This window comes from Carassius carassius, chromosome 25 (assembly GCF_963082965.1).
Source record: "Carassius carassius chromosome 25, fCarCar2.1, whole genome shotgun sequence".
Taxonomy (NCBI): Eukaryota; Metazoa; Chordata; class Actinopteri; order Cypriniformes; family Cyprinidae; genus Carassius; species Carassius carassius.
This window is the reverse complement of record NC_081779.1, coordinates 11,452,205-11,470,257: the sequence shown is the minus strand read 5'-3', so window position 1 is coordinate 11,470,257 and position 18,053 is coordinate 11,452,205. Positions and strand designations below refer to the sequence as shown.

General features: G+C 36.7%; 2 protein-coding genes across 4 annotated transcripts in view; one reads left to right on the top strand and one right to left on the bottom strand.

The window, feature by feature from the left end:
• Positions 1–16,597, top strand: part of LOC132104187 (exostosin-1c) — a 44,515-nt gene extending 27,918 nt beyond the window's left edge. For 2 of the 3 annotated variants that reach the window (XM_059509466.1, XM_059509465.1), the window contains exons 3-12: positions 7,578–7,671; positions 10,723–10,830; positions 12,669–12,788; positions 13,087–13,219; positions 14,398–14,516; positions 14,604–14,711; positions 14,804–14,890; positions 15,090–15,250; positions 15,364–15,535; positions 16,080–16,597. In XM_059509466.1, coding sequence (XP_059365449.1) covers positions 7,578–7,671; positions 10,723–10,830; positions 12,669–12,788; positions 13,087–13,219; positions 14,398–14,516; positions 14,604–14,711; positions 14,804–14,890; positions 15,090–15,250; positions 15,364–15,535; positions 16,080–16,265 — 1,288 coding nt within the window. In that variant the 3' untranslated portion in view covers positions 16,266–16,597. The remainder of the gene's footprint in view (positions 1–7,577; positions 7,672–10,722; positions 10,831–12,668; positions 12,789–13,086; positions 13,220–14,397; positions 14,517–14,603; positions 14,712–14,803; positions 14,891–15,089; positions 15,251–15,363; positions 15,536–16,079) is intronic. The other variant, XM_059509467.1, reaches the window with a different exon arrangement.
• Positions 16,598–17,728: 1,131 nt separating this feature from the next.
• Positions 17,729–18,053, bottom strand: part of LOC132104693 (mediator of RNA polymerase II transcription subunit 30-like) — an 11,304-nt gene continuing 10,979 nt past the window's right edge. The window contains exon 5 of the mRNA XM_059510254.1: positions 17,729–17,866. Coding sequence (XP_059366237.1) covers positions 17,771–17,866 — 96 coding nt within the window. The 3' untranslated portion in view covers positions 17,729–17,770. The remainder of the gene's footprint in view (positions 17,867–18,053) is intronic.

The window sequence follows — 18,053 nt, the reverse complement described above, 5'->3', positions numbered from 1 at the left end:
CAACTTGTGTTTTTTTAAGCTTTTACATATGTTGTAAATGCTGTAGCTAAGTGGAACTTCAGAGGTTGTGGGGGACACTAAACGTCATTCGTAATTTCATTCAAGTCATTATGTCAATCAAGGTTACTTGCACCAAAAACTGTTAGCTTTCCCAGTTATCTCAATGAATGTATCAACATATACAGCTACTTTTGAATAGTTGCCATTGAATAAGTTAACCATTCGTCCTCTTTTTCCAGGACATGTCCTGGCTGGGATTGCTAAACTGACAAAAATGTCCAGATTTAGGATTTGTTTTCCTACACTCCTTGTGTATAGATATATATATATATATATCTGTGTGTGTGTGTGTGTGTGTGTGTGTGTGTGTGTGTATTGCATCACTTTAACCATTCTCTGTCAATCCTACCTTCTTTCACACCACGACTGGTCAATTACATACAATGCCCTGCACAATGAGAGCATTTCAATAGGAAAAGAAACAAAAACCCAAAAATTTTAGGCAATTTAGAAATCCCAGCCAGGACATGTCCAGGAAAAAGAGGACGTACGGTCACATTACATTGAAAAAAAGATGCAGATAATGTAGTTACAGCATTTTCCAACACAAACAAACCATAACCCGTCTGTTATGACACACCACAACTGTGAATATTTCTCAAGAACTGTTTGCCAGTATCAACACCAAGATGGTTTATAAATAGTCTCTGTAAACAGAGGGAGCATTGCTTTGTGCACGTTAGCCTGTGTCCATATAATAAGTTCCAGAATAGCACAATAATCCAGTTTTACATTATATGATCCCATTAAAACACATATATACAGTGAACAGGAGTAAATAGTGTTGGTGTAAATGTGTGCTGAAGGCTGATAACAGATGAAGGTGTTAGCGGCGAGAGTGTATGTGACTGCTCTCAGTGTCACAGCATTGCTGCATGACTCATAAAGCAAGCGGGGTGAAAGGTGTGTGTTCACAGAGGGCTCTGGGATGCCAGCCAAAGTTGTGTAGAGTGTGTGACAGAAAGTGTGAGGCTTATCATACTGTTGTGCATTAAAAAAGAACCTCGGATCAGATTAAAACATCAGTGTGGACACGTAACCACACACAAACTGCAACATCCAGGGTTTACCGCAGCAGAAACAGAGTCTGGAAGGAGTAAGAAATGAAGAACTACAATAAAGAGAGAGAATGAATGTGTGTATGTTTGTGTTTGTCACAGATGGAATGCAGTTAATAAGATATAGTAAGATGAGGTTTGGACTGGTCCTCTGCTTTTCTCTCCCACACTCTCTCCTCCTTCTTGCTTTCATCCATTTACCCATCTCTTTTTTTGCAAGAGGATAATTTAAGCTTTTATTTCACTTAGGGGTGATTCTAGGATTGTTGCCACATATGGGGCTGAGCCTAAAGAAATCAAAATGGCTTGATATGCAATGTTGTACTATAGCAATACAAACAGCAAATGATTCTTAGTAACTAAAAATACTAATTTTCTCTCTCATTCTCACTCGCTGCTATGTCCCTCACTTGTTCTCTATGTTTTATGTTTAATGTGCTTTATTGACATGCCAAATTATTGTACATTTGTATTGCCAAAGCATTTCCAGCTTAGTGATGTACCAAGAAAATGGTGCAAAACAATGTACTTAAATTAGGGAGAACAATGGAAGACAAATCTAATATATATGGCTGGGTCTCCCATCCAGGCCAAATTGGTTTGACTAGACTGCTATGTTAATAAATCAATTTTTTGTTGAAGAGTTCAGCTGAACACCATCTTGACCAACAATTAAACCAGCTGAGATCAGCAAACCCTGTTTATGCTGTTAAGGAAAGTAAAAATTATATTAACAACTGAATAAAAACAAGCAATAGCAATAGAGCTTGGTGAGAAAAAGAGACAGAAGGCAGACCGCTCGCTGTCCCTCATACTGTGGCAATCACTGTGCTGCTAACTCTCTCTCTCAGTAAGCTGATGTAAAATAAGTACCCTTTGGTTCACAATACACTAAGAGCTGATAATAACAGATTGTCTGACTCCAGGGCTAGAAATAACCTTTAGAAACACTCCCTTGTCTCCTATACATTTCTGTTGTGGGTATGTGACGTTATTTAAGTCTACTTAATAATCATGTAATCATGCTTTAGCCCATAGTTGTATAATGCGTATTGAGCCTGAAAAGAATATCACAGTGAAATGGTCTGCTGCGGTTTAATTTTACTGAGCTTCATGTTAGGTGATGTGAAAATAACAGCTCTTGTCAGCATTGTTGATATTTAAATGTCCTACATATGTTCTTGGACTTATTACATTTAGATTAGTGTAAACTTTAGAACAGAGATCTATGTCCCTTAACTCTCTCTCTCTCTCTCTATCTGTCTGTCTGGCTCTCTCTCTCTCTCTGTGTCCAACAGAATGTTTTAATTGAATGGTTTTACCCTGAGCTGCATTGTATGCTGATACATACACATGGCCAGTACAAACCAGATTAAATATCTAATCCTGCAGACAGCAAGAGAAGGACAGAGTGTTTGTGTGATAGTGAGAGACAGAGGGAGATAAAGGAAGTGAGAGAGTGATTTACACATGACCTTTGTCCCTCTGCAACGGATGAGAGATGAAGATCAGCGGTCCATTGGTGGCTGTCCATCAAAGATGACAGGACACACCCCATCTGTACACGAGTGTGTGTGAGTGAAGCAGCTTCAATCAGTCTAGTCTCTGCAACAGTGCTTTATAAGCCTCAATAACTGCAGCACAGAAACAGAGCCTGAGGCAAGGTGTATGAGTACATCATTTACATTAACTGGGATTGCTTCAGGACCCATATTTTATATTGGACATCAAGTGGTGACCCAATACAGTACCTAACCACCATCTTTCATGCTGTCAGGGTGATATTTTCTTTCACCTTGTAAAATACAATTGCTTTTTGAGAATATGAGGGATGTTACACAACCTGTCTAGGTTATCGTCTGTCTGATTTGACTCGCTTTCACCAAGTGACAGATAAATTTGCGGTGAAAGACCTTGATATCAAGATATGGGAAGCTTTTTCTTTTTACTTGAAATGTTTTTTCTCGCTTTTATATATATTATGAAGGCAAGAAAAATTTTGAATTTAGAGACTTCTTATAGGCTGGTTGTTTTCACACTCTGTGGCCACACAACTGTGTTCAAACACCTTATAAAAGAGATTTTTGCATTCTATGTTACCTTTAAAACACTTAAATCTTGGTGATCATATATATATATATATATATATATATATATATATTCAAAATGTAAAAGTTTGGGATCACCAAAATGTAAGTGTTATAAAAAGTCTCTTATGTTCACCAAGGCTGCATTTATTTGATCAAACATCAAACATACAGTAATACAGTGATAGTAGTATAATTTAAAATAATTGTTTACTATTTTATATTTTTAAATGTAATTTATTTGGTGCTCAAGTGCTTATATTTTTGTGGAAATCGCGATACAATGATTTTAGGATTCGTTAATGAAAGAAAGTTCAAAAGAACTGCAGCTATGTGAATCATAAAAGTTTTCTAACATTATAAATCACTCTTGTGTCACTTTTGATCAATTTAATGAATACTTGCTTTATAAAAGTATTAATTTCTCTCAAAATAAATCTTACAGACCTCAGCAAATGACTTACTGTATAGTTGCTTCTGCATATTGCGCTGGAATACAAGTTATTTTATAATAATAATAATAATTAATAATAATTCCTCACATTTATATAGCACTTTTCTGGGCACTCAAAGTGCTTTACATAGAAGGGGGTAGTCTTCTCAACCACCACCAGTATGCATTTTAACTCTGAAAAGTTGCATTAAATTTCATAAACCTCATGAACTTTGCACGCCATAATAAATACATACTGGGTATACAGTGCATAGATACAAGTTCAAATCATCAGCATTCACCAGTATGAATACTATCTTTCACACTCACCTCTTTCAGCACAAACAGCCTCTCTTTCACCAACACTCATTCACACACTGGTTCTTACACACACACATACACGTACAGAGGCCTCTGGTCCACAGCCGTTGATGACAGCTGAACAGCCGGGGAATGTTTAGTAGCTCTGATACACAGACAGCACAACAGCTGCCCCCTCAGTGCTCCTCTCAATAGCAGAAAGAGAGAGTGACCAGCTACTGGCACTAGCCAACCTGACAGGAAGTAGCAACCTGAAACGGGAAATAAGTAAAGAGCGAAATAGAAGCGTGAAGCCAAAGGAGAAAGAGAGAGAGAGAGAGAGAGAGGGATTTCCTCCGTATTCCATCTTAAATATTTCACTATTCCCCCTGGAGAAGGTAGATATCAGAAGCATGTCTGCAAGTGCTTTCTTTAGCTTACACTTATACACATGCATACACACACACACACAGTCTGCCATATATGAACAGATATAAAAGCAAACACACACCTGCAGCTATCTATTCTTAACTCAGTGTATCATGGCCCCGAGTTTACTTAGCAGGGGAGCCCAAACACACACACACACCACTCAGACTCAGACACCCCTCTGGAAACTTATTTTGTTGTTGTTGTTTTTCTGATAATGATGAATAAAAGAATTCAGAAATGCTTTTTCGCATCTTTTTTTGTCTACTATAGTAGGGACCTATGCATATTTGGATGCAGCTTATGAGTGAAGCAATGAATCATTCACTCAACTGATTTGTTCAAAAACACTGATTTCTTTAGGAATGAAACAAGTGACTGTCTTTATGAGTGAAATATTTGTACATTTTGTAAATTTTCTTAATATTTTTTTTTATCATATACTCACCTTATTCCTTCTTACTATACTGGCTGCTCTTTTTTATATAATGTATGGGAAGAGTTGCTTTTGAGCTCTAAAAAGAACCAACATTTTTTTTTAAATGAGTCTGTATGACTCATGTACTATATTCAAAGCTTCTAAAGTCAGGGACTGCTTTGTGTGAGGAGCAGACTGAAATTTAGTCTCTGACTGTGACTAGACAGTGCATTAAAACCTTGAGCATACACACAGTCCCACATGACGGCGGTACAGATTCGAGATATATTTGATGTAATTTTGTTATCTCATGACCACTTTAGCAAGACATACATACAGATATCCCTGCAGAATTGGCCGTGTTCCATGCATGTGCTGATAAATTGCACGATAATGTCGTTTATTAGCTCTTGGAGACAAAACACTGTTAAATGATTTATTTGTTCCATTATTTGCGAGTAAATGGCTTCATTAAATACACTAGAGCCGACTAAGGAAGAACACACACAGTGGGGGACGGCAGCGGGCCAAAGCTACTGCACACAACCACATGCGTCATTATAAAACACACTGTGCATATAAACCAGCACTCAGAGATGACTGATGTATTAGCTTATAAACAGCGCTTCTCTTAACAGGTAGTAAACAGAAGAGCAGATTAGAGCATCTCCTAACCATCCAGCCTCTTACTGAGGCCGAGTGCATAAAGAGCTCTGATGATTGCAGGGTAAACAACCAGCCATTACACTCCCTGACTTTATCAGAACATTCTCTGCTGAAAAGATCTGATTACATTAGTGCACATTTTCAGGCTAGTTTATATAGCTAGATATATATATATAACACATTTTATGCATGCATTATTGTTACATTGTAGATTAATCTGAATTAATCTCATATCATTCTGTGCTTATTTTCTTCACGCATAATAACATAATTTAAACTCGATTAATATTTAATGTCCATTTATGTATTTATTTTGGTGCAGTGCATTAAGCAGGATGTATGATCAGTCAGAAAAAGTCCAACTGTATTTTGAAGGGTTCCTTTGCAGGGATTTAAATACAAGCACTCATCGTCATCTTTATTTATTTTTGAACATGCACTCTGTTTGGATGCTCAAAGATGATGCATGTTGAAAAAAAAAAAACTTAAATTGAAAGGCAGGTCAAAGAGAGATAGTGGATTGGCTCTTAATTCTCAGAGTGCTTTGAGAGAGGTGCCAGGACAGAAAGATGTATGGCAGCCGTGTTTACTCCACTGACTCTCCGGTGAATAAACAAACCTCCTGCTAAATGGAAATTTAGACGCTTTCATAAAAGCGTGTTTATGCTCTCGGAGGTTTCGCTCCGGGCCAGGTGGCGTGGACTTGTTCTGCTGGGCTGATGGGGAACTCTGGGCTCATTCAGTGTTGTAACGGTTCTCTCCATACATGGATGACCTTGAGCCAAGCAAAATGAGGGGTCTTACATTAAAATGGAGGCTCAAATGATATCCAGTAAGAAGCACACTCACAGTTCCAACCAGAAGCAAAACATTTTTATGTCAATGAGAAGTTCATTGACATTGCAGAGATGTTGACAAGGAGAATATACAAAGCTGGAGATTGATATAAACAGCTTTTCTAGAACTATCACAACATTTAGGAGTGCTATACCTGCATGGAATATTCTCTCACAATTATTGTTATTTTAGTATTATTTATATTTAGTATTTATTATCATTTTAAATTAGTTTTTCTTTTTATATTCAGTTTCATTTTAGTTTAAACTAGTTTTTTCCCTAAATTTTTCATCTAATAATTATTTTTTATCTTTATTTCAATTACCCAAAACAATTTTTTGTAGTTTTATATTTAACAATAGCACTCCTGACACAATCATATTGAATATGCCAGGCCACATCAATAAAAAAAATGTTTTTCTGTTCAGGGCAGATGGCAGCTCAGCACTTGCTGTGCTGACAGAACATCTCTCTGGGATCAGATCTGTTGTACAATACCCAGTTTCCATTCTCATTAACACACTCTGGGTCACCCACAGTTTTTTTCCCACCTTTACCCTCACTTATCATCCAGCGGTGACAATCACACAAAGCTTCTGGATTCAGCGTATTCTTAGAAACCATAGATAATTGCCAGGAACAACAGCTTGAAGCAAAGACGATGGGCTTACTTAGATCAAAACATTCTTCTAGCATTGCTGCATTTTGAGTAGTGCCACTGTGGCTCTCCAAGAGTCTCTCTTTAAACAGCAATTGAACGGTTGTTCTTTGTGCTGGGTAATGGATTTCCTTAATGTTGGAGTTTTTTCATTTTACTTTCGGCTTCTTTGACACTTTATTGATAGCACAGAGAGAAAAGAAACAGGAAATGACGGAGGAAATAGATTAAGAAAAAAAGTAAGGATCAAACTCTTATTGCTAATATGACCACCACAGATCAATATTTCAGAGCATATTAAATAATCACCTTTTAATAATCATTAAAAGGTCTGTATTGTTTTGTTTTAAATAAATATTAAATCTATAATAATTAGGGATGCATTAAATTGATCATATGTGACAGGAAATATTAAGTTTGTTACAAAATGTTTCTATTTCAAATAAATGGTGTTCTTTGAATATATATCACCCTCCGCAAACTTCTGAATGGTATTGTATCTCCACTTTGTTACTTATTGGATCAGTTCATGTAAAATCTGTGTTATGTAGTAAATCCTGAGCAATGTGTCATGACTGTGCGGTTGCCATATTTAACAAATTTTTTATTTATTTATATTTTTCCTTCATAGATTTGACTATCAAGAGCTGCTCCACAACTCCACCTTCTGTCTTGTTCCCCGCGGTCGGCGCTTGGGGTCGTTCCGTTTCCTGGAGTCTTTGCAGGTAAAACAATTTTTAATTCATAGTTTTCACGTGATGTCACACCGTTACAGGTACATCCACATGGAGGGCAAAACTAGGCCCTCCACTGACCGCCAGTTATTTTTATGAGGTTTGCATTAAATAGTAATGTAGTAAGACAGTGATATTGAAATGCCAAGTTCAGTATACACCTTATTTATGATGCATACTTTGTACAGGCAAGCAGATAAACCCAGAATATGAATGCTATGCGCAAAGATTAATATTAAATGTTTTCCCATAAAAAAAAAAAACATTATAAGGAATACACTTAACCATTTAGTGCATTGCATTTATGTTACGGATTCATTTGCTTGCATACATAAAGCACGCATCATCAATAAATGCTGATACTTTAATATCACTGTTTTAAAGGCACTTTAAGTGTTTTCACATTAAACATTTTAGAATGTACCACTGTTTTTAGTGATTGAAATATTGAGGCCGGTGATTTATATGGATTGTTAATGGCCAAAACTTGCTTTTTGTTCACATATCTTTGTTTTATTCTTTTGAGAGGTCATCTAAATATTTTTGAATTGGAACAGATAGAAAATTGACAACACGGATGTTTTGCCCGCCGGGTCTTCGAGCCAGTCACGTGACTGAAACTATGAATTGACCTGAAAACTGAATACAACCAAGTATGCTTCAACAAGCCTTTTAGAGATGCAAGAAAGGTTTGGCAGACTATGAAAACAGTCAGGTTTCGGAGCCTCCCAGATAAACAGCACATTAACTGCCGAGTGGAAAACTTCCCAGGCTGTTATATTCTTGGCGTCCTGGTGGTGTGTGTGAAAGGGCCGGAAGCTCACAGAGGGTGCCTTCGCTTCGACTCTGCCGAGCTGCGCTGAATGGATAAATCCACAGAACGGTGGCTTTGGCAGCCAGCTCGGCCCTCACACTGATTCCTCGGCACTCCCTCGCTCTACTCCTCTGTGTTTTTCTCCCTCTGTGCTTTTCCATATGCCCCTGTCTGAGTTCCATAGATCTCTTTTCTTTGGAGGCAGCCAAAGCCTCAGAAAGAACTGACAATTACCAGTACTGCTGAAAATTCTTGAACAGAGGTTCACAAACATTTCAGGCCAAGTAGCACCTAGTCGGGGGCAAATTTGGGATTTCAGAGGTGGCCAACACTAAACATTTTCCAATCAAAGGTTGTGGACCGTTACAGCCCTGTTACACTCCTGCATCTAGTCACAATGTTCCTTTTCATTTTTTTAGCCGTGGGTACATTGACATCTTGGTACATTGACAGCCTACGGACTGTGTGAGTGACATAATGGCATCTTTTGATTAATATCCATATCCTTGAAATTAAGATAAACCATGTTACTGTCTCATCAATCTCTTGACTGGCCCTTTTGCAGATCTGTGGACAGATGCTACTAGAACAGCATCTAAAAAAAAAGCTAATTTAGAAAGTATTTCATTGCAGATTCACACACTGATATACAAACTTTTCAGTCCATTTCAAAGCATTAATATTATCTATATTTTTGGAATCCTGTCTAGTCTGTCTAGAAGTGCTTGGAATTTTTCTCACATACATTATCGATAGACTTAATAAAATAAACATGTTAAAATGAAATGCCGTTTTTAATACTGAGATTATTTATGATTTTATTTTTTATTAATTGTTACCAAAATAAACAAATTAATATAGTTCATTATCCCAACTGAAGGCTATTTAAGATTTCCAAGTAACATGGCAACTAAAATACAATAAAACAAAAAAAAATTTAAGTATAAAATGAAATAATAAAGTGTAATCACAGACGTGTGATAAGTTACATTTATTATTAATATTGATCAGATTAAATACCAATTAATATAGTTAATTATTCTAACGGTATGTTATTCATGGTTTCCAAGCAACATGGTAATTAAAATAGAATTAAACTGTAAAATAAAAAAATCAAATAAAATGTAGTCACAGGTGTGTTTAATAATAAATGAAACAAATTATGTATAATTATCAGAATAAATACAAAGTAATATAGTTCATCATCCTAATTGTAAAATGTTATTGGTTTCAACATGGCAATTAAAATAAAAGAAAAATAATAATAAAATAATAAAATCTCAGTACTGTAAATTAGTACTGCAAAAAAATCCACACAACACAGCATGAGAACCAGCGTTCAAGAAGGTCCTCTGACTCCTATCACACAGATCCCGCTTTCTTTCTCTCTAATCTCACAACCACTCTCTGGTGCTGATTCCTCGACACACTCCTTGCAGAAAAATGGCTGTGCAAGCAACCACGGAATGGATCAGTGCCAAGATGGATCCGTGCTAGTCGGGCGGCCCTAGAGCTATCATCCCAGTGCATGAAACAAAGGCCAGCTCCTGGGTCTCTGTGGGCTTAGTAGGCCAAGGTAGCAATCAGTCACCTGAAGCAATTTGTTGCTGTCTGCATATGTGTCCTCTAACGCTGTTTAGGATGAAAGCATGGCTGCATGCAGCTAGAGGGGGTGTGTTTGATCTTGGCCCGTTCTTAGGATTACACTCTCTTGTGATTTAATTAAAAATCTCGCTGAAGACCAGAATATGAGCTGAATGTCGAAAAGAAGAAGAAAAAAGACAAACAATGAATCTGGGAGGAAAAGTAGAGCAACATCAAGACGGAATAGTAAACAAGAGGGAAGGCGAGCAACTCCACTTCAATAAATCATGGACCCCTGTTCCTCTCCTGCCTCACCCTCCTATTCGGGGCGAGGGAGATGGGGCAATTAACACATCTGTCTGGCGGTGTGTTTGATAAAAATGCTGGATTGGAGCAACGAGTCATGCACAGGCCCCTCTGAGACTTCTCAAACATTCAAACAGCCTTTTCATCACACGCTATATATCTCATAACCTTGCCTAAAGGGAAAAATCACATGCACTATGTGTATATTTCAGTGCATTTGGGGTGAACTTTGTCTGTTGTCTTGTGTGTGCATTTATTTTTCATTAGATAAATTGATTGTGCTGATGTAAATTATAGTATAAGCCACTTTCTGTCTCTTGTGGTTGTATCCCTCACAGGCCGCTTGTATCCCGGTGTTACTCAGTAACGGATGGGAGTTACCCTTCTCTGATGTCATCCAGTGGAACCAGGCAGTCATCGAGGGCGATGAGAGGCTGTTACTACAGGTAACAGCCCTTCCTGTGAAGTATACGAATGTCGTTTTCCTGAGAAGGGAACATAAGGATGGGAGAAGCTATTAATTAAAACATACACTGGTAGTTGAAAAAAAACATATGCACAAGCAATTTTTTTATCATGAAGATTTCATATTAATGTATAAGGGAAAGTGTACATTATTGATTTTGTGACTTTCACCACTGCAGTTTACCTAGTCCTGCCGCTGTGACATGAATATTTGATAAAACTTTTCATTAAGGTTCAATTTGTTAAAGGTGCTCTAAGTGATGTCACACATTTTTTAGGCCTCAAACATCTCCTCACTATCCGCTAGCTGCTTGTCCCCTGAACACACTGTAAAAAAACGGGGTCTCTCTAGACACCACAGGCTCCACAAACAACAAGAAAAACAAACTGGGCTCACCCGCATCACAAAACATAACAAACTGTTCCAGCCAATAACCGACAAGAAAGATTTGGGGGTGGGGTTTGGGGGGTTAGTGCACGGATGAGGAGGAGGGAGGGTCTAGCTAGCCTCCGTTTTGTTTGACAACAATTTGAACGTCAACAAGAAGTTTACGACTCCCGGCATCGCTTAGAGCACCTTTAACATTCGTTAAAGTATTAGGTATCATGTAGTAGTATAATGAACTAACAACAAACATTTTAGAGCATTTGTTAATCTTAGTTAATGTTTATATATGCTGTTTCTTTGAACAACAAAGAATCGTGAAAAAAAATGTTTTTACAAAGTTTTCTTACAAAGTGTAGAAATTAACATTAACTCATATTAATGAACGCTGTAAAACTATTGTTCATTGTTAAGCAATGTTTATGTTAGTTATGGTATTAATCAGTGTTAAATACGTAGGCTAATTGTCACAAAATATACACTGACAAGGTTATCAGGACCCCGTCGTGGATGAATATCTTTGCTAATTCACTTGCACATTACGGTTTACTTTAAATAGTTTTTTTTTTCTTTTATGTGAAGCGAAAGACACCGTAATTTTTTTGTGATAATGACAACTGACTATAAATCGATCAAAAAGACGATGTGATATTGATGTGATGTGAACTATTGTAGGCTACTTTACCTTCCGCAAATAACAAAACAGTCCAATACAAGGTACAAAAGCACTTGGCATAGTAAAACACTGCAACAGTTTTAGTGTAGTGTTCCTGTAATGTAAGTCCTTTGCTTTCAATAAAATCAATAAATGAGAGATGGCAGCACCAGCTCCGTGTGTATGAAGCGAGTCGGTGTAGACACACAGACGCGACAGACATAAAATAAGCGTCAGTTTCGGCTTTGCCACAGTCAACAACTAGCCTATTAGGAGAATAAGTAGAATATACAGAGCTGTAATAAGAGGTTTTAATAATACATTTAAATAATCAAAATTTAATTTAGTTTTAATAAATTAAGATTTTTAAGATAAGAAAGGACTTCCTGTTTTTATATAGGCTATAGTTATTTTAGCTATAGGCTACATATCAGCTCATTACGTTGCTTGATTCAAAATTGGTATTTCTTACATTATTTTAATACACTGTCGTAATTCTAAACACACTGGTTTGTAGCGCAACTACTTTTTACCATTTACTGCACTTTGTCATTCGCCCTTTGTTAGTTATTTACAAATGAATCAGAAGTCTCGCACATTAATTCTGCATGGAAAAATAATGTAGGGTAGGCTACTGTTGCATTTCACTGCAAAACACTTTCGGCAGTGCTGCATATTTTTGTCTTGAAGAGTTTGTGGAGATGACAGGTAGAAACTCAATACTAAGGTTTTTATAAGAATACCTCACCGGTTAATTATTTGCCACTTTGTTCCTTCAGGTACCTTCTACGGTTCGGGCTGTGGGCATTGACAGGGTGCTGGCTCTCAGACAGCGTACACAGATGCTCTGGGAGGCCTACTTCTCCTCCGTGGATAAGATTGTACTCACCACACTGGAGGTGAGTGCTGGGTCATCTTGGATGTGTAGCATACAGCAGCGTGTCTGACAGAGAGGAAAGTCTGTCAGGGGAAATTAGACCAGTGAAGAATGCCATGCATCATTAGCACATACTTAGTCGCCTGCCCTTAGGTTAATTGGCAAATGGAATGTCAATTTTGCACAATAGTATGGCTTTGGTTTCCCCCTGCTGGCCAGCAGGTGAAACTGATCATCTTTAAACTGATAAGGATTAAGTGTCTTTTTGATTTGATTTGATGTGATTGTTATATTGAATGCTACCGTTTGATGTCTGTCAGATAATAAAGGATAGAGTGTACTCGCACATCTCCAGAAATAAATTCATGTGGAATGCCTTACCTGGAGGGCTACTGGTTCTGCCCGAGTACTCGACGCACCTGGCACACTACCCCTTCTATTACTTAAACCTTGGTAAGCTTGTGCCAGATCTTTTATACATATATATATATATATATATATATATATATATATATATATATATATATATATATATATAGTATGCATATTTATTTAGAAATGGAATGCTGGTGTTCTTCATGCTGTGCCATACTGTTCATTTTTGGTATCTATGGTTCCATAACTCCATGTATCTTTCCATTGCACAAAATGTTCTTTATAGTGAAAAAAATCTTTAGATTATTAAAATGTTCTTTACAAGAAAAACAATTATTTGGGGTACCCAAAATGGTTCTATGACATTGCTGTGAAACCACCTTTTTGAACCTTTATTTTAAAGGGTGTACTGCCTGAATACTAATTTGAACAGAATAACAAGAAATAAAATAGTGAATAATCACAAAATGTACATTATTAACAAAAATAAATAAATAAATAAATAAGAATACAATTTTTTTAAACAATTGTGTTCTTAGTTGTTGTCACGTGACCTCATTAAATATGTTGCATGTTTTATTCAATGAATAAAATCCACTTATCTTAGCTATTTAGCATTTCCATCATATTTTGTGTAAAATAAGTTTTATGATATATAAATAAAATGAGTCAAGAAAGATGTTAATAATCATGGGTGATATTCATTCTTTCAGCAGTTCATTTGTCAAACTGTAAGGTTGATTATACTGCATTATGGGATACATTTTATGAATAGCAGTGTTTGTTACTGTTAACTAAAACTACAACTATTAACAATAGGGAATTTAAATTAAAATATAAATATTAAATAAACTTACATGTAAATGGGAGTACATGTAAAAAAGATTTAATGAAAATTATAAATAAGTTTACTGAAATTACTATAACTAAAACCTTTTTTTTTAAATAAAAAGCTTATTAGAAATGTTTTTTTAAATAATGAAAATGAATAAAAAGCACACAACAAAATGACTAAGACGTAAGCAAAAATTAAAATGAAAACTGAAAATATAAAAATAAAACCCAAGTCAAAATATGAATAAATACTATAATAGTATACAAATAATACTAAAATAACACTGTGGCAGTTTGCTGTTCTAAATATTGTGCCAATGAGCGCTATACAAAGTATAATATCTACAAGTATGTACAGTAGTCCTATCTATTGGTGCATAGGACTACTAAAGATGCTCACTCTTTTTCCTCTGTTGATGTAGGAATCAGCCCAGGTCAGGAGTTCACTGCTGTAATTCATGCCACCTCACCTCTGGTCTCCCAGTCTCAGCCAATCATGAAGCTCCTTCAGGTCGTCTCCAAGTCAAAATACTGCTCACAGGTACTGCACTGTCAGTGTTGATAAAAATATAGACTAATATTAATCTCTACAAACTTAAAGTAGCACCTTGCTTGGGTTTCTTGTCAGATCATCATCCTGTGGAACAGTGAGAAGCTGCCCCCTCACCGGAGTAAATGGCCGCCTATGCCAGTGCCTCTTATCATCACAGATGGCAGACGGAGAGTGAGTATTCAAGTGAGAGAACAGTCAAGTCATGTCTGTGAGCGGTGGTGAGATCTTGTGCTCTCTCACTCAGCTCTTTTCTCCGCCACCTTCTGTGTTCACAGACGAGCAGCCGTTTCCTGCCACATGCAGCGATTGAGACGGAGGCAGTTTTGAGCCTGGATGAAGACACGGTGCTGTTGACCAGCGAAGTATAAAATAATATATATAATAATATATATAAACTTACATTTATATCTTTTCTAATATTATAAGTTTGTTTTTTTATCAAATATATATTCTAGTTGATGCCTCAGGTCATAGAAAGAGTCTAAATAAAATAAATCAGATTACATTTTGACATGTGTCAAGGCCAGTTCATGTTTTTCCTCTCTAATCTGACACTTCCAGATCGATTTTGCTTTCCACTTGTGGCGGAGTTTCCCAGAGAGGATTGTTGGCTACCCTCCCAGAAGCCATTTCTGGGACCCTGTAAAAAAAGCCTGGGGCTACACCTCTAAATGGACCAATGAGTACTCCATCATCCTCACCGGAGCGGCGTTTTATCACAGGTAATTGACATAAGACACTGTGTATTGATGTCCCTCACGCTTCATCAAGCTCTCTAACGTGATCTGCGGAGACAATGCTGTTGATTATGTGTTGATGTCTTTGTGTCTCAAAGGTACTACCATCACCTGTTCTCTCACTACCTGCCCTCCTCTCTGCGTGCGCTGGTGGACCGCACTTCTAACTGTGAGGATATCCTGATGAATTTCCTGGTCTCCTCTGTGACACACCTGCCACCGATTAAAGTAGCGCAGAGGAAGCAGTACAAAGAGATGCCCACCCTGCAGGTGAGTCCAAAGACCAAATTTTGTACTTGTAATTCTGCTCATATCCCTTGCAGAACATGCAATATCTTAATAATTTAACAGAATAAGCAGAATCATAAAATTGCATGTTATTTTTATTTACTAATGTCCTGAATTAGCAGTTTCACAAAACAGATGTTTACAAGACAAAATAAAACAGAACTTGCTCAAATAAGCCAGTTCAAAGGTTTACATACCTTGGAATCTTAAAGGTATAGTTCACCCAAAAATGAAATTTTCTGTCATCATGTACTGACCGTCATGTTGGTCCAAACCCAAGATCTTGGTTAGTCTTCTAAAGAGAAATTAAAATATTTTAATTCTGTCCCTCCACTGAAAGTGCAGGTAACCAAAAAAGTTTCAAATAAAAAGATTCTGTAACTGTGTAAATAATTGAGAAGGGTTTTAAAGCAATTGTATATATATATATATATATATATATATATATATATATATATATATATATATATATATATATATATAAATGTGATGTATTTTTAATGTCTTATATTCTGTACACTCTAAGGGCACGAAGATGGCCCCATGGGCGAACCCTGAGCACTTTACCCAGAGGCAGGAGTGCGTCAACACTTTTGCAAGCTGGTTTGGTTACATGCCTCTAGTGCACTCTCAGTTTCGCCTGGACCCCATACTTTTCAAGGACCATGTGTCCGTCCTGCGCAAGAGGTACAAAGACCTGGAGCGCGTCTGAGCCAAGCTCAGAGTGGTGACAGGTCACAAACTGATACTGATGCTGACGGAGAGACTTCAGCACTGTCTTCTACTAGCTGCTAGCTTGTGGTAGCCAGTTGGTGGACAAGAGACTTATGACCAGTTCTCAAATTATGACTGGCAGCTTCATGGATGAGAAAACATCATAGATAGGTTAATCATTCCAGCAGCTGTTTGACTGGAGGAGTATGTAGCGTTAAGGGAGCGTAATGGTGCTGTGGATGTCACTCACATGACAGCGAGTCGAAAAGAAACTGACTGATTACATGATGTGGTAATTACATGACCAATAAAATTATTCCGAAATGCAAACCGTGTCTGTATTTGTGAAATTATGCTTTCATTTTGCTGTTTCATGCAACTATGCCTAAAGAAAATCCATTAATTTTCAGACAATTTAAAGTTGAAATAGATTATTAGGCTTACATTTATATTGAAGTAGATGGAAAAATGTATATTTACAGATGCACAGGCAAATGATTCTTATGAACCAATTGTGATTAATGGTTTAAAAATATTCTTGAACTCATGATTCACCGGTTTGAATCACTGTGACGAATCTCAGAGCAGTTACTGAATCAATCTTCAGCTTTCCGAGTGAAATTGAAATGAAGCTTTGTGCACTTAAGAGTTTGTGAAAATTATTGTAATTACTGACTGGTTGTTCATACAACACGTAGTTCAAGATTACATCTTGTAGTTTTATTATTGGCTGGTGTGACAGTTTTTAAAGCATACACTACAGTTCAAAGGTTTTTTAGACTTGCACCAGGGTTGCATTTATTATACAATAAAACCAGTAATGTGAAATATTATTACAATTCAAAAAACAACCATTTTATAGTTTCATATATTTTTAAATAATTATTCTTGTTATGGCACAGCTGTGTGTAATATGCTGATTTGCTGTTCAAGAAACATTTCTTATTATCAATGTTGATTTTTTTTTTAAAAAAGACAAACAACTCTTCTTTTTCAATTTCTTTTTTTCTTTTATATAAAAGTCTTTATAGTGTACAAAACCTATCAGTCTACAATTCATTAGCTTCTTGTTAGACGACCCGTCCCCCAGAAGGCAGATTATCAGGAGTGTAATGCAGAGCTCAGGGAAACACACACTCTACCTGAGTACATATTTGCTGAGGAGCAAGAGTGTGAAACACATCACACAGTTCAACGCACAGAAGACGGAAGTGTCAGCACCGTTATTTACAAAGCTCAGTCCTCAGTGCTCATTTATCATGCCAACAACATGGCTAGCTTACATTATCAACATGGCATTCACATTATTTCCTGTTTCTGATGCTAATTCAGCGCTTTGATGAAGCGGTTATTAATCAGAGCATTGTGATTTAAAGTTGTAAATGAGGAAGGAACACAAAGAGCTGCAGTGCAGAGTCTGATCTCATTTGTCAAGATGAAATATTATGTGGCATTTGCAAGACCATAGATGAGGATTCACGGAAGATGGTCAGATGTCCACTTTCATTTTCGCATGGTGAGCATGGCATTGACGTCCCACAGGAGGTTCCTCATCTGATCCATTAGCACCTTCATCTCCTGGTTCTTCTGCCTCACTTTCTGTTAAAAAACATTATATAGGAAGCTTAGTGCACTATTAATAATTAATACTTTCATTAAGCTAGGATGTATAAAACTGATCAAGTGTGACAAAAACATTGATGATGTTAAAAAATATTCTAACTAATTTCTGAAATTTCTATTTATCGAACAGTCCTGAAAAAATGTATTTGTTTCCACAAAAAAT